The sequence below is a fragment of the Vicugna pacos genome, chromosome 31 (genome assembly GCF_048564905.1).
Source record: "Vicugna pacos chromosome 31, VicPac4, whole genome shotgun sequence".
In the NCBI taxonomy this organism is placed as follows: domain Eukaryota; kingdom Metazoa; phylum Chordata; class Mammalia; order Artiodactyla; family Camelidae; genus Vicugna; species Vicugna pacos.
In genome coordinates, this window is record NC_133017.1 from 15,634,369 (window position 1) to 15,650,191 (window position 15,823).

General features: G+C 43.5%; 1 protein-coding gene across 2 annotated transcripts in view; it reads left to right on the forward strand.

Annotated features, from left to right (window-relative positions):
• Window positions 1–2,893: 2,893 nt before the first annotated feature.
• The window catches only part of PINX1 (PIN2 (TERF1) interacting telomerase inhibitor 1), a 64,499-nt gene continuing 51,569 nt past the window's right edge, over window positions 2,894–15,823 (forward strand). The window contains exons 1-4 of one of the 2 annotated variants that reach the window (XM_015238252.3): window positions 2,894–3,046; window positions 5,878–5,987; window positions 7,681–7,773; window positions 9,541–9,619. In XM_015238252.3, coding sequence (XP_015093738.2) covers window positions 3,028–3,046; window positions 5,878–5,987; window positions 7,681–7,773; window positions 9,541–9,619 — 301 coding nt within the window. In that variant the 5' untranslated portion in view covers window positions 2,894–3,027. Of the gene's footprint in view, window positions 3,047–3,317; window positions 3,911–5,877; window positions 5,988–7,680; window positions 7,774–9,540; window positions 9,620–15,823 lie in introns of those variants that run through there. The other variant, XM_072952783.1, reaches the window with a different exon arrangement.

Consider the following 15,823-nt stretch of genomic DNA (forward strand, 5'->3'; position numbering starts at 1 on the left):
TTCTCTGCCTCTCCTGCCCTTTCCTTACTTCCAAGGTGAGATCATGACAACATACTTTACATACTTGAAGCACATCCTTTCCACACCTCTCTCGGCTTCCTAGCTCATATTACCACCTGGAAGAATCTGATCAAGTTTAGCTGATCACCATCATCCCATGCTTGGCCAGCTTTTCTCACCAGCACACATCAGTGACTGCTGGTCTCCTGTGGACTGGCTGCATACTTTGTTCAGTCAGCTGTGGCCGGGCAAAAAGGTTCAAGGGGCAGAGATGGGGTTTCTGTACATGAAACAACCCAGGGCTGAAGCTCTTAGCTGAGCAGTTTCTCACAGCAAGGGATGACAGATGTGGCTGGCGTCTTGATTGCTATTAAACTGTAACATGATTCACTTAATAGTTCCCCTGCTCTTGGAGCTTTGGTTTGTTTTAGATTTTTCATCTTACATCTGAGGTTGCAAAAATCACTTTGGGACATTGATATTTGCTTAAAATTGGTAATGTTTCTTTCTAGACCCCCTAGACGTTGTATTATGGGGCATGAGCACTTGACATTAGTGATTTTCAAACTTCAGCGTGCATCAGCATCGCCTGCAGGCTTGGTTCAAGCACACGGTGTGGGGACCCATCCTAGAGTTTCTCATTCGGTAGGTCTCGCAAGGAGCCTGAGAATGAGCATCTCTAACAAGCTGCTAGATGATGCTGACGTTGGAAGTGGGATGTCTCTCTCCTTCTGATACGTCTATAGGACTTTGTGCCACTTTAGAGCAGTTAACACATTCTGCCTTGTGTCCGAACTAAGTCTGCATGCATTCATTTCCTTCCTGAGAACAGGAGCTTAACTTAAACAGTGCCAGAAAGGCAGACACCTAGATATTAAAATTAAACTTTATCATTAGAAGGCTTGAAATCAAGATCAAAATGAGATGTTTGTGAAAGGACTTGGAAAGTGGTAAAGCCCTCTCTAAATCATGAGATTATTTATATGATACATAGGTCATATAATAAAGAGAGGAGATGTAAATATTTAGAAGCTAGCTTCCCCAACTTTATCCCCATCACAGTTCACAGAGACAAAATTCCTACATACTTAGAACATTTAGATCCAAGTCAGGAGAGCCCCCATGAGTCTGTGTCACAGAAGATAAAAAGGCCATTTGGACTCAGATTTGTGAAACTTCCACACCCAACAGTAAAAGATAAGAGGTTGTGAGTGAACTGGCCTTAATTCCCTCGGCACATTTTTAGCTGAGAGTCTTTCCCTCTAGTAGATTTCTCAAGGAAAGCTCAGAAGTGTAGCATTCCCTTACTTCTGGCATGTTTAAAACTGGTTGTTTCATAGACTTGATACTTGAAGAAAAGCTTAGCTGAATATACAATTTTCTTTCATCTTTTCTTTCCTTGAGTTTCTTGAAAATGCTGCCCCATGGTTGCCTTGCTTTCTACACTGATACTGATAGCATTGCAAACTTCTGCCTTAACCTTTCTGACCATCCTGGGGACCAAACTATCTTCCTGAAATCATATAACAACATGCGTGGTGCTTGAAAAATGCTGACTTCTTGATCAGTTCACTATTGTCCACTCTATTTAACTACCTTTCATTTTCTCCAGTCCAATCAAACAGGTCACCTCTTTGTCCCAAGATCTGGGTGATCGTGCCTTCCTGATTTTGTGCAAGTCCAAGTCTGTACTTTAATCCTGTTCCTCATGTCACAACTTACCTGCTCCCTGCCCTGGCTGTGACAATTCCATTGATTTTGCATTTCCTCATCCCCCTCAGCTACTGGGTATTCACTGACAGCAGCAACTATTCTTGTGGGTTTCTTTTTTCCTGATTTTTTATGAAACTAGAGAAATCTGCCTTGTTCTTCTAGATACCTAGTTAAACAGTGAGTTTATCTAGAACAGGAGTCTAGCCCTTCACATACTTTCTTGGCACCAGGCTGCTCTCTTTATGTTCCACTTACTAGGGGGAAGGCTTCTGTTGTAGTGCCACCCGAAGTTCACTGGAGGGTCACCTGTTCAAAAACACGTCTTTCCTGTCTGTCTGGGATTCTCACCGCCAGGATCTCATCAGCATTTCATTGGAAACAGAGGTGCTTTAGTTAAAATTCACACACGTCTATGGAGCCCCTACCATACTCAAAATATTTTGCTAGGTGCTAGTGTGGATACAGAGCTGAATAGGATAAAGGCAAAGTTCAAGAGTACACACTGTGATGGAGGGGAAAAGAACACCTTTGTCTTATTGAAGGCATCATGTTATTTAAAGAGAGACAACTTTTCTCCCAGATTTAGTTATCTGCTTAACTTGGGATCCCATAGATAGATAAGTAGATATCTATCTGTGTATCTATCTACCTATCTATCCATCTATGAATCTATCTACTTACCTACCTATACATATCTGAGGTAGGACATTAAGAAAAGAGATGCGACACCACAGTGCAGTCTTCTCCTCCAGCTGAATTTCCCAAATGCCTTGTACACACCGTTTTAATAGCGCTGACGGCTCTAAAGACTGTTGTTCACATATTTCTTTTCCTCATTGGACTGTGAGGCTCTTGAGGGCACAGTTCACGTCTTCTTTCCAGAACTCATCAAGCCTGGCATTTAATAATACACGGTGATAATGACACAGGTAACCTACTCTTGCTCTCCGGCAGACACTCATAAAAGCTTTACGTATTTCCAACCATTTAATGCAGGAACTTGCTCGAGCAAAAGAATCGAGTCTCCTTCTCCCTCCTCCTGTAGAACCGGGGACCTCCGACCTCTCCCCTCCAGGGGTCAGCTTTCCGCACCTCCCAGGTCTCCGAGCCCCGCCCCCGGACCTTCCGCGCTCCGCCCACTCGCCGCCGCGCTGTCTAGGAACTGTCGCGCCTCAGTGACGTCAGCAGCACGCGCCCGGGCCGCTCAGTCGGCCCGGCGTGCGAGTCCGGTGTTTCTAGCTTCTTCGCGCGTCGGCCGCGCGGTAACTGCCGTAGCTCGGGTCCGCAGGCCCTCAGCGTCACAGGCTCCGCGACATGTCGATGCTGGCTGAGCGTGAGTGTTGGGCACGGAGGCCGGACCAGGGTGCTCGGGTGAAGGTTCCGGGAGACTCGGCGTCCAGAGCGAGTGGCGGGGGGCGCGGGTAGCCAGCGCTCAGTAGGCCTGGGGGATGCCAGGGGCCGGGCGGAGATTTCCCAGCCCGGCCTTCCGCGAAAGTTAGCTGCAGGTTTGCTGGTGAGAGATTGCGAATGTCCATTCGGGACGCTTGTCCTCACGCTCAGACCCGAGCACGCGCGCGGTGGGTTCCAACGGGGTCAGGACGCCGGTTACGGGAACCTGCACTGGCTCTTTCACTCCCGTGGGGCCTCCCAGCTTCCTGTGGTTAAAAAGAGGCGGTTGGTCCGGCAGAATCTCTTCAGGCAGTGAAATCCCGTCCTCAAAGATGTATTGAATCCAGAAAAAGAAAAGCAAAGGAGTTAAAACATAAAACACAGCAAGTTAGCGTTTTTTAGGGAAGGCTAGGCTAATGAGTGATTCTAAGTAAGGCTGTGGCGGTTTTGACTTTGCTAGTTGAAATTATTAACACTCTTCTATGGGGGGAGTGTCAGCCGCAACGGCCCACCCTGCCTCAGTTTGCTTTCGACGTTTACCATCGCTTTGTGAAGTTCTTTAATTCCCTCCCTCAGGGAGGCTATTTAACTTTTGAACGGTACCTGTAGCTGAGGCCACTTGCCACCAGATGGCAGTCGCACTTTGGTCATGAAAAGCCGGCTGGTAACTTTCTGAAAGTGTCTAGTGAGCAATGACCAGAAACACCTTACTTAACAGACCAAGAGCAACCACACAGAGATTCCGTGACATAAATGCTGTTGGCATCCTCTAATCTAAGGGGGTGGAGGAATGGGAGCACAAAACGAAGTGAGTAAAGCACTGTTCACATTTTACAGGGGCAGAATTGAGGTTCAGAGGGAAATAAATTCACCCCCAGTCATTGAGGTAGAAAGTGACAAAATTGATCTAATTATCGCTGTATCTTTACGTTCTTGTTAAAACAGCAGGTTTTTAAAAAAATGTTTTTAAAATAAGGACTTATGGAAGGGCATATGTTTTAGAGTGACCCTGGGGGCTCCATTTCTTCATCTGTGTTACCAGCATGGCTACTTCTGGTTTTGATATTCTTTGGTGCATGCTTAATTCAGCATGCACTTGGGAATATTGGCCTTGGCTATTTATTTATGTCTCTTTCCATGATCAGTGTCTCTGGGGCTGTTAACTTTTTTGATTATGTTCATTGCTAGGTTGGCTTAAAAAAAATCAGTGAGATGGTGAACGTGAAAATAGTTGAAAGTATGAAGTGATATGCAGGCGTGAGTGCCATCTATGGGCAGAAGTAATTCACACTGCATGATTTCAAGAGAATACTTTCAGTTCTGTCTGCACCTTGATTCCAAATTTTCAAATTTTGTCATCATAATAGGTAATATTTTGTGTTGCCTTTCAAAATAATTTGCTAAATTAATGCCTATGGCATCCCTTGTGATTTGATACTTAGCATTGGTGTCCTTATTTTTGGAAATGAGAAAATACAAGCATAGAAAAGTCCCAGTCTTGTCATTTTACAGCCTAGCAATTATTTTCCCCAATAGTTTATAAATTGGAATAATTCAGTAGGTATGGATTTGTAACCTACTTCTTTTTCCTAATTAACATTAGTGAACATTTTCGTTTAACTGTGCTCTTTCCTTTGTTTTCCCTTGTCATAGGACTTGTTTTGTTTTCTTTTATCTTCTCCACATTCTTTAATCCTGCATTTCTCTAATTATAAATTATTTTATGGATTCTCCCCTGTGTAAGGTACACCACCCCATCTTCTCTAGCATAGTCTGGCCAAACTTGGAATCCTCACTACTACACTCAGTGTTTCTTGGATCCGCTATGTAAGGTACATAGGGGAGAATCTATAAAATAATAATTTATAATTAGATAAATGCAGGATAAAGAATGTTTTTGACAAACACAAAGAAAACTACTAGATTTTAAAAATAGGATAAGCCTCTGTGGAGAAGAATAAGACCTGAATGTGAGCCTGAAGGAGATTATGGTCTAACAGCAAACATCAGAGATGGGTATAAACAGCCATAATGCAGAAGAATGTTAATTAAATGCTGTAAAAGAAGCAGATAATTTACTGTGTAAGTTCAGAGAAGGGGTCACATGGCTTCAGGGCATTTCAGGGAGAAGGGATGGTTGTTACTGGAGACTGCATGGTGGTTGATTCTGCCGAAGGTCGGGACCCTTGTATGCTGTGGGTTAAGAATATAAGCTTTGGAGTCGATAGGACCTTGGTTTGTATAATGGCTCTAGTTTTTGCTTGGGGACATTCGGTATGTTTCTTTCTGTAGGCCTCAGGTTTTCTCATCTGCAAAGTGGAGATAAGAGTATCTCCCCTCGTTGGGTTACTGTGAAAACTGAATCTGAGAATGTACGGGTGGCATTTGGCACATAACCTGTGGCAGCAAAAGCCAAACTGACTGCTGCTTCTGGTGACACTGACGCTGGCATCACGGGAATTACAGGTTGCTGTCGATAGCTGAGTTGGAAGGCCTGCTTGATGGTATATGACGTATTTCATTTTGTCACATTTGGAGGGAACATTTTTATTTTAATCTTTAAAGGTCAGTCTGTATGTACAGTTATTGGGGAAATGGTGAATGATGCAATCTGATACTATTGTATAGGATGCTGCATCTGATATCTGCATCTAATAAAACATAACGTGAGTCATGTTTATGCAGGTGGTGTGTGTGCAGATTAGGGATTGTGTGTTGGTGGAATGTTTCCCAGGTGTGAAGGGTAAGTTGCTGATGAGCTCCTCTCATTTACAGGTCGGCGGAAGCAGAAGTGGTCTGTGGATCCAAGAAACACTGCGTGGAGTAATGACGATTCCAAGTTTGGCCAGAGGATGCTGGAGAAGATGGGGTGGTCTAAAGGAAAGGTATTGTGGAGAAGAGCGAAAGAAACGGGAGCCATGCAGAGAGATTACAGATCAGGAGAATACATCTTTCTTAGGAGACTGGGAGAAATTTATTTTGGATCAATAAGTGATTTTGGAGAAATACCTAAATTGTAATGACCTTGTGATGATAAAGTTAGGATTGAACATAAATGTCAGCTGTCTTTGTTTATCATTTAACCTGCTGTGATTTTCATAGATGTGCCTTTTACTTAGTTGCATTTGGAATCATACTTAACCACCAGAGTTTTTATTGCCTAAGAGCAAGATTTTATTCCCTTTTGTAGCGAGACTACGCATTTTCTCCTTGTCGTCACATTCCATTTATTCCTGACTCAGATAGGACTTCTACTGATATCACTGTACTTAACTGCTTCTTGTCAAGGTCTTTAAAGATCTTGTTGCGAAATCCAGTGGATTCTTTTTTGTTCTCACATTACTTTATCCCTTAGCAGCATTGGACATACTTGACTACTTTTCTTGAAATACCTCTTTTTTGGCTTCCACAGTACTGCCCTCTGTCCTGTTTTTTTTCCCTTCTGCCTTACTGGCCAGTCCTAAATTTGTTGCTGGCTCTTTCTCCTCTAGACTTTTGAGCTTTGGAGTTCCTCGAGGTTCAGCCCCAGGCCCCTTCTGTGCTCTGCTCGGGTGAGCTCACTCAGTCCAGACCGTACTTTCAGTTATCTAAATGCTGAGAACTGGCACTTCCCTTTATTTAGACCAGATCCAGCTCTCAGGTTTATCATTTTTATTGTAAAACTCTTGATCCCTCCGAATCTTTTCCTTCTCGAGTTTTCTGTATACTTTCACGTAGTACCCTATCTGTCACCTTATTTAAGCGAAAGCCTGACAGTCATGCTCGACTCCTCGACCTCTCTCAGCCCCGCTTCCGCAGTCGTTGCTCCTATCTGTCCAGTGTTTCATCCCAGACCCGCACCGCCGTCACTTGCCCTGATCAATGCCACAGCCTCTCAGCTGCGTCCCTGCCTCCCTTCTTTTCCTCCTTTAGGCTGTTTGCCATATAACAGCCATCCTGAGCTTTTAAAATACAGACATTAGATCCTGTCACTCCCATGCTTCAAAGTTCAGTGGTTTCTCATTGTTTTAAAAAATAAGATTCAAGTTCCTGTCCTAATTGCCAAGATCCTGTGAAGTCTGGCCCCTTTCTGCCATTGCCATCTTATTTTTCCTTCATTCAGTCTCTTGGAGCTACCCTGGGCGCCTTTCAGCCTTTCAGGTTCTCCAGTACACCAGGCTCTCTGGGACACCTTACGAATGAGTGTTAATTGATATGGGGCACTTGGAGTCCCCTTCCTCAGTGTTGTTTGTAAAATTATTTAGTGGAAAGTGCCTTGGACTTGTAGTGCCTCTCTTGGGCTTCTATGAGTTTGGTAGTCATACTCTGCTTTTGAGCATTAGAAAAAGGCATATTGTCCTTAGTGTTCCCATGGTCCTTGAAGTGGGTCTCAGGTTGAAGAATTGGCCTTCATTATTGTAAGTGCATCCTTGGGATTACAGACATGTCTTGTAAGAATCCAGTAGACTGTGTGTCCTCTTTGAGGGCAAGGATAGTGCCTCCTAGATGTTTAGTGATAATTGAACAGTTGGTGAAGGAAGAAAGGCAGTCTCTTTTAATACCTAACAAAAGTGCTAACTCTGTGTTTGATCTCCATAGGGTTTAGGGGCTCAGGAGCAAGGAGCCACAGAGCATATTAAAGTTCAAGTTAAAAATAACCACCTGGGGCTTGGAGCTACCATCAGCAACGAGGTGAGTACCAGCATGGCTGCCGCGGGGGTGGAGTTGGGCATGTTCCTTGCAGAACTGAGGTTTTCGTCAGTATAAAAAATTTAATCCAGTCAAACTGATTGATCGGTTTTTAGCTCTTCGAGCCTGTGTCATGCATGCTTTGGAGAATGAGTGAGCCCGTACCTAAGCTGGCTGCCGGTCATGTGACACGCCATCATCTTCCTGATTGTCCTGACGGGATTCTTTACTTATTCCTGAGAAATCCAAGCTTAGTTTTATTGCTAAACTACACAAGAAGTATTCTTTTTAAAGGAATAATCATTTCAGGACAAAAAGGAATTTTCATCTTAACCTGTGTTGTAATATTAGTTTATATTGTTAAAGACTGGTGGCGTTTAGTTTCAGAAATACTGCAGGAAAGCAGTATTCTTTTCCTGTCCCATTGTCTGTTGCTTACTGTTGGTGTATAGCAGTTGAATTTATTTACATTTCCTCTTAAATGCTGACACTTTGAAAATAGGACACTGTAATTAAAAGTTCATGGCTTACCATACCTTTCATTTTCAATGAAAGTATCTAAGCTAGAAGTTCACTTTAAAAAGAATCTAAGCTGAAAGCTTTTTTCTTACATTTTTACAGCCAACAGAATCTGGTAGAAAATCTGGAGAATTATTTTAGGTAAACTGGATTACTTTGATTAGTTCAGTAGCTCTGAACTACTGAGTAGAATTAGTTGAGTAGCTAAAATTATTTGGACTAATAGCAAAAATCTTAAACCACTAAAGGAAGAGTTTAATATATACATTTGTCAAATCACCATGTTGGATACTGAAAACTAATACAGCGTTGTAGTTCAATTATGTCACAATAAAACTGGAAAAAGGCGACAGGGGCGGGGGCAATGCTGTAACTATTTCTGATGATGAAATCCAGGACAAATACTTTAGAATGTTTGGACTGTCACACTCTTACTAGATGGAATGTTTAGCATTAGCCTCTGTATTTTCATCAGTTAGTAAACAGACCTTGGATAATTTTTAAAAAAGAGTTTCTATAAGGTTGATTTTGAAGATGGATGTTGAGAGATGGATATGCAGATACACTTAATTTTTTAGGAGACACAGTAAACCAGTAAACCTATTCAGTATGCCTTAACCTTAAGCATTCTTTAAAAAGTGTGTATAAGGCAAATTTTTAAATTGAAACCCTGCTCCCCACAAGTTTATATTATTTTGGAGTTGTTCATTCTCTTTTAAAGCCAGTTTCTCCACCTTGTAAATGGGTGCTGATTGATTCAGGGATCTTGGAGTCCTTTCTCCTCCCTCCCCCAGTGTTATTTTCTAAAGTTGGGGTGGATGCGAGCAAACAGAATTGGGCAAAATACATTCAGCTCAAACGAGCAAAGAAGACAGCCCTCAAATCCATCACTGCTTTTTGCCTTTGACCTACATAATTTTCCCTTAGTGAAAATTTAATTTGCTTTGTTTTAATATTTGGCACATAGATTGCCTGTTGTTTATTTGACTGTAAATTGACTTGATAAATTATCCACTTTTGAAATTAGGGCTTAAGCTTCCAAGATGCCTGTTTTTAATAGTGATACAGATAAATTACATTTTAAATTTATACTATTTCTTCTTCATCCAAATTAATAAAATATTTTGGTGAAACATTTAAAAATTCACTTTAACTGCCAGATTTCCTTGATTCCAATGTGTGTCTTATCTTGGTCAGTGTAGGTAAACTACAGGCTTGCCTCTAATTGAGGATTTTTTGGGTATTTTTCAGGACAACTGGATTGCTCATCAGGATGATTTTAACCAGCTTCTGGCTGAACTGAACACTTGCCATGGACAGGAAACCGCAGGTGGGGAAACCTTTGCTTTTTATCCATTAGGTTTACAGAATACATAATCTCAATATAAAATGTGTTTATCACCTGTTTTCACTGCAAGTACCATGTGTCTGACAGCTAACTGATTGAAGCTGTTCTAGATAGTCATTTCCGCTTCCATGTTAATGGTGCTCTCATTGAGTGGTGCTCTGAGTCACAAGCAGATACTTTTTTCCTCTTTAAGAGTTGAGTATGACAGGGTAAATCTGTTCCGTTTACATCTCTGTGTAAACTTATCCCAGCCTGATAGTGTCTGGAGTCCTGTGGTTCAATCCTTGGCTCTTTCTCCTCTTTCATCTGCACGAATTCTCTTGCTATACTGTCTGGTCTCGTGGGGGTAGGGGTGGGGGTGTGGTGACAACTGCCAGACCTTTCTCTACTGCTTCACCCACTCTCCTCAACTCCTGGCTGGTATTGAACCCACTACGCAGCATCTTCATTCTAGAACTTCACATGTCCAAACTCCAGTTCTGCTCCTCCTCCACCCCAACCCTGCAAACTGTTTGACCCCCACAACCCACAGTCTCCCTGTCTCAGTTGATGTCCACTTCCTCCTCCTGTGTCTCCTAGGAAGTTGTGTTGGTTCTGCCTTCACAGCGTGTGCAGACCCTGACTGCTTCATGTCACCTGCCCTGTAGCCAGCATGGTCTGAGCGGTGGTTATTTCTTGTCTGGATCATTACAGGAGCCTCTAAAGCCGCTTTTCTCAGGCGTGGCCATGCTGGTGTTCATGCTAGAGAATTCTCTGCTGTGAGGCGTGTCCTGTGCATCTTAGGATGGTTGGCAGCCTCCCTGACCTCTGCCTGCGGGATGCCACTAGCACCCCCTCCCCCTAGTTGTGGCATCCAAAAATATCCCTAGATATCGCCACGTGTCCCCTGGGCAGAATGCCCTGACTGGGAGCTGCTGCTCTAAATTGATCTTTCTCTGTCCGTCCGTGGACTCCTTCAGTCTGCTCTCAGCCTGACAGCCAGCAATTCTTTTAAAGCGTGTGTCTGTCTGTGCTTCTGCACAGAACCCCTGTCAGTTCCTCTTTTTCGTTTAGGATAAAAGCTGAAGCCCCTGCAGTGGGGTTGCAGCCTCACGTGTACAGACCCTTTCCCTTTTTGGTTTCATCTCTCCTTCCCTCTGACCGGTTCCGTCCTGACAGCGCTGACCCCCGTGCTGCTTTGTGAAACACCATGTGTGCTTCTGCTGTGGGGTTTGTATGAGCTCCTGCCTCCCTCTGGAATGCTCTTACCCGATGGCTTCTGTGTACCTTCTTAACAAGGTCCACACCTAGTGGCCAATTTGAAATTGCATCCTGTTCCTCGATTCCGTTTTTAGAAGTCAGTTGAAACTTGGTAAGAATTAGCAGCATAAGGGTATTATTTAGAAATAGGAGTAAGGAAAACCCGGAAGAACCAACTAAGAGTCTGGGGAGAGATAAGGCAGGAAGTTGCTATGTTTTTTTGTGTTTTTTTATTAACAGCTTTGTTGAGGTGTAAATCACACGCTGTACTCCTTTTATTGCCAAATAATAGTCCACTGTATGTGTATTCTATGATTTGTCTGTTCATCAGTTGATGGATATTGAGTTGTTTCCACTTTTTGTCTGTTTTGAATAATGCAGCTTTGAATGTTAACATACAAGTGTTTGTGTGGGCATATATTTTCATTTCTCTTGGGTATACACTTGGAGTGAAACTGTTGGGAGACACCAGCAGTGTATGAGGGTTGTGATTTCTCTGCATCTTTGCCAGCACTGTTTGTTGTCTGCTTTTTGGTTACAGTCCTGCTGGTGGTGTGAGTGGCATCTCAGTGCAGTTGTGACTTGCATTTCCACACTGGCTGATGATGCTGAGCATCTTCTCACATGGTTATTGGCCATTTGTGTGTCTTCTTTGGAGAATATCTGCTCAGATTTTTGTCCATTTTGTAATTGTGTTATGTGTCTTTATTGTTGACTTATAAGAATTTTTAATATATTCCAGGTATGTCTTTTGATATCTGATTTGCAAATATTTTCTCTGGTTCTGTGGGTTATTTTCTCACATTTCTTTCTCTGAAGAAACTTAAAATCTAGTATGAGAGAAAGAAATGAAATACCGAAATAACTAGATCCCCCAATTTTTTCAGTTCCTGAATAGTTGAGAGAGAGTAGAAAAGATTTGAGGGATTTATTTGAAAATTTATCCAAATCTCTGTTTCCTAAGCTTTTTCTTTCCCCTCAGGTAGTCATGAATTTGCATTATTGATGACATTAGCTGACTCCTAGCACACATAGCTTTGGGTGCAGAGTGTGCTATTGGGTTTAATAACAGTATATACAGCTGAAAAAAGTACAAAAAGTAAGTTAAAAGATATTGTCCAGAATACAGGTGTGAAAGAGGAAGAGATGGAAATAGATAGAAGTTTAGATGGAGGGTGAAATGAGAAGACTGAATGTCTAATAAAAGTTCAGCAGCACAAAGAAGAGAGAATTGAACAGAGGCGATATGTGAAGAGACCAGAGCTGAAGACTGTCTAGAATTGGTGATAAAGCAAGTCCTCAGATTCAGAAAATTGAGTGAATCCAAACAGGTTACATTAAGAAAACCTCACTTGCAAACGTCATAACAGACAACATAGCATCAGAGCAGAGTATCTCATATACACACACAAAATCGGAGATGCTTAATGCAGCCGGAGAAAAGACACTTACTGTTTTCAAAGGAGCAACAGTTATCAATGAAAGCAAGTTCTTAGCCTTGGGAGCCAAAAGATATTAGCGTAATATACTGAGGGAAATAAAACCGGCAACCTAGAGTTTTACATTCAGCACGTATATCTTTCAAGAATGAATTTCCAGACAAAAAGTTTACCACCAGTAGAGCCTGAATAAAGGAAATTTTTAAGAATTTACTTCAGTCAGAGGAAGAAATCTGCACTATCTGCAGTATCCTGAAAGTGGCAGTAACCCAGATGCCTACCTGTAGTGGAGTGGAAAAGGGACTGCCGTGTGTACATGCAAAGAAGTAAAGTACAGGTTCACGTGAGGGGATAGAGCAGGGGCGGGCGGACTTTTTTCACAAAGGGCCCTATAGAAATGTTTTGCAGACCGCAGCGTCTCTGTTCTAACTCCTCACCTGGGCTGTTGGAGTGTGAGAGCAGCGATAGACGATACATAAACAGGTGGATGTGGCTGTGTCCCACAGAACTGTTTACAGGAGCAGGTGGCGGGCTGGGCTTGGCCCACAGGCCGTAGTTTGCTTCTGGTCTGGAAGAATCTCATTAACCCAGTGTTGACTGGAAGCAGCAGGGCATGTGACAGCCATTGTGGTTCCGCTTATGTAACACTTCAAATGGCAGGCAGAAACCTGATATTTAGGACCCATTCTTGGGTGGCAAAATTACTTTAAAACACAAGGAAATGAGTTCTACTCTATTGTGAAAGTCACATTAGTGATTACCCTTGGGGACAGGAATGGGTTTGGGGTTGAGGAGGGGCTGATGAGACTTCTGGGGTGATATTCATGCTCTGTTTCTTGACCCGGTTGATAGTTGCACAGGTATTTGTGAACATTGTGCTTTACGCCCTGTGTCCCCCACCCCTGTTGCCCGCTCTCCTAATAATGGTTAAAACCAGAACGAAAAGCAAGGAGAAGGATGATGATCCCCCAAATCAGGGCAGTGGTTACTGTTCTGACAGTGGTTCTCAGCCGGGGGTGATTTTGCCCCCTGTGGGGTATTTCACAACATCTGTAGACATTTTTGGTTCCCACAACTTGGGGGGGAGGGGGTGTTACTGACATCTAGTGGGTAGAGGCCAGAGGTGCAGCTGAGCATCCTGCAGTGCACAACACAGCTGTGCCTCTCCCCCTTTCCCCGCCCCAAACAAAGAAGTATGCAGCCCCAAATGCAGTAGTTCAGAGGTTGAGGAGCCCTGTTGTAGAAGGAAGGGGCACAGGTGTGCTGATGCTTCTAGATGCAGGCAGTGTCCTGTTTTCTAATCCAGAAGTTGGTTACAAGGGGGTTTGCTTTATAACTAACTGTACAGACTTCAAGTACTCCTGTGTATGGCGACGTCTGTCACAGTAAAAGATTTCTAAAAATTGCATTGGGCCCCTTTCTGGTGGACTTGAGGGAAAACATGACCAGTGTGATTTGTGTCATTTAAGCCTGTAGTGAAGGTTAACTGACGAGTTTGAGTCTGGGCTCTTTTTCTGAAAAACATCCACATGTTGATTCTTGAATAGGGAAAATTCTCACTTTGGTGTCATCACTTTCCCCTTTGATGTACGGAGTTAGAGAATACGTTGTAACTTGCCGGGTGATAGGGGTGCCCAGAAGTGATCATCTCCAACATTCCACAAAGCAGGCGCTGTGAGGCTCGGTTTTGGATCTATGGGGAAGAGCGCAGTTTACTTTCGAGATTTGACAGTGACAGCTAGAGAGTTACTTTTTTTCCAATTTGACAGTACCGTGATTACTGTTTTCTGTCTGAGAAATGCCATTGTGGTAGTTATGAAAACCCTGGTTTGGCACAGGTCCGCTTTGTGCTGGTTGCCCAGCCAGAGCACCGTCGCTGTAGTTGGGCCTTCCTGGTGGATTCCTGGATGTGCGGGCAGTGAAGTGTTGAATGTGACTCGGGAACCCTGTTTACTTGTCAGGAAGAGTGCATAACAGATTCTAAGTGCTGGCACCAGTCCTTGGGCAGCCCGGTCCACAGGCTTATCTGTGCGAGCTGGTTCTTTTTCTGCATAAGATCTAGAAGCGTCTTAAGTCATTGACAGCCAGTTACTAATCTATAGATGAAGTTGCCCCTCAAGACCACTAGAGGGTGCTGGCAGCCCCGCAGAGCCCCTGAGGGACTCTCAGACAACATTATACCCTATCTCACATTTTCAGGTTGATATGTATAATGCTTTTAATCATAGCTTTAAATAGTTGCAAAGAATACAGTATCTGGCCAATTGGGAAATATTGGCATTTTAAAATAAAAGCATCGCATCAATCCCAGGTGTGTCCAGTGGATGTTAAATTCCAGAGCAATTTGATATCCATGGTTATCTATTTAGAAATACACAAGCAAGTCTTTCTTTAATATTCAGAAATATTATATTTCATAGTTCCTTTTGCTCTGCAATAATATTCCCATTGTATATACCCCATAGTGTTTTGTTAGTTTTTTTTTGTTTAAACTGAAAAATTTATCACCTTGTTCTGTTTCTCTGCTATAAAGCAAACAAATACAAATAAATTTTTGGTTTATTTCTGGTAACCCTAAGACCTAAGTGTAAATACTTTTCCTTTGGATTAAATTGTTGTTATTAATTAGTAGGTTATAATTAATAAAACCGGGATATATATTATAAATTGTGACAAATAACTGTTAGAACAGTAAAACTTTCTTGGAAGTGAATCTCTTAATGAGCTAGATGGGTGTCGGGAGAGGGCCAGTTTCACTGCTTTGATTAAGGCCACCTCCCCGACACCAGTATTCTGGCCTGTTCCCTTCTTACCCTGGTGAGAGGAGAGCTGTGCTCCCCCTGCGTAAAGTGGGAGGGGGCCGCATGATGTGTCCCCGCACAGAATCAGAGCCACCTGAGGGGAGCGTGCGTGTGGACGGGCAGGAAGAAACAGTTCCCCCGGGACGTGGTCTGGCTCTGGTGTACTTTGGTGGGGGGAGGCTATGTTCTCGGAAGGTGGAGAAGCTCCCAGGAGGTTCTGTGTCCTCTGAGGTGCGAGCGCAGCCCTGCTGGGGACAGTGCAGAGGTTGAGAACGTGCGCTCAGCTGCCTGGGTTCGGGTCCCGTCGTGGCCTCCTCCTCTATGTGCCTCATTGTGGCCTGCTGTGCTTCAGTGTCCTTGAAGTCAGTTTAATGATCAGAGCAGCTACCTTTAGGGTGCTTGTGAAAGGAAGTGCAGAATGTGAGGAAAGCTTAGTCTAGCGCCTCGTACAGTGAGCCTTCTATTGATGGTAACTGCCTTAAGCTGGTAGGTTGCTGGGTGATCTGGGTTCGGAACACCCAAATTGGGAGTGGTGGGTGCCACAGGGAGTGCCTGGCCACGAGAGCAGAGACAGTGTCCTGGTAGGTGTGTTCGGAAAGAATCCCAGGCTGTCCCTGGGAGGTGGCTGGAGGGGAGAGCGCTGGGGGTTGTTGGTGTCGTTAACCCGTGCTCGGCGTCATCTGAAAGCTTGAACCGCTGTCTTTGCG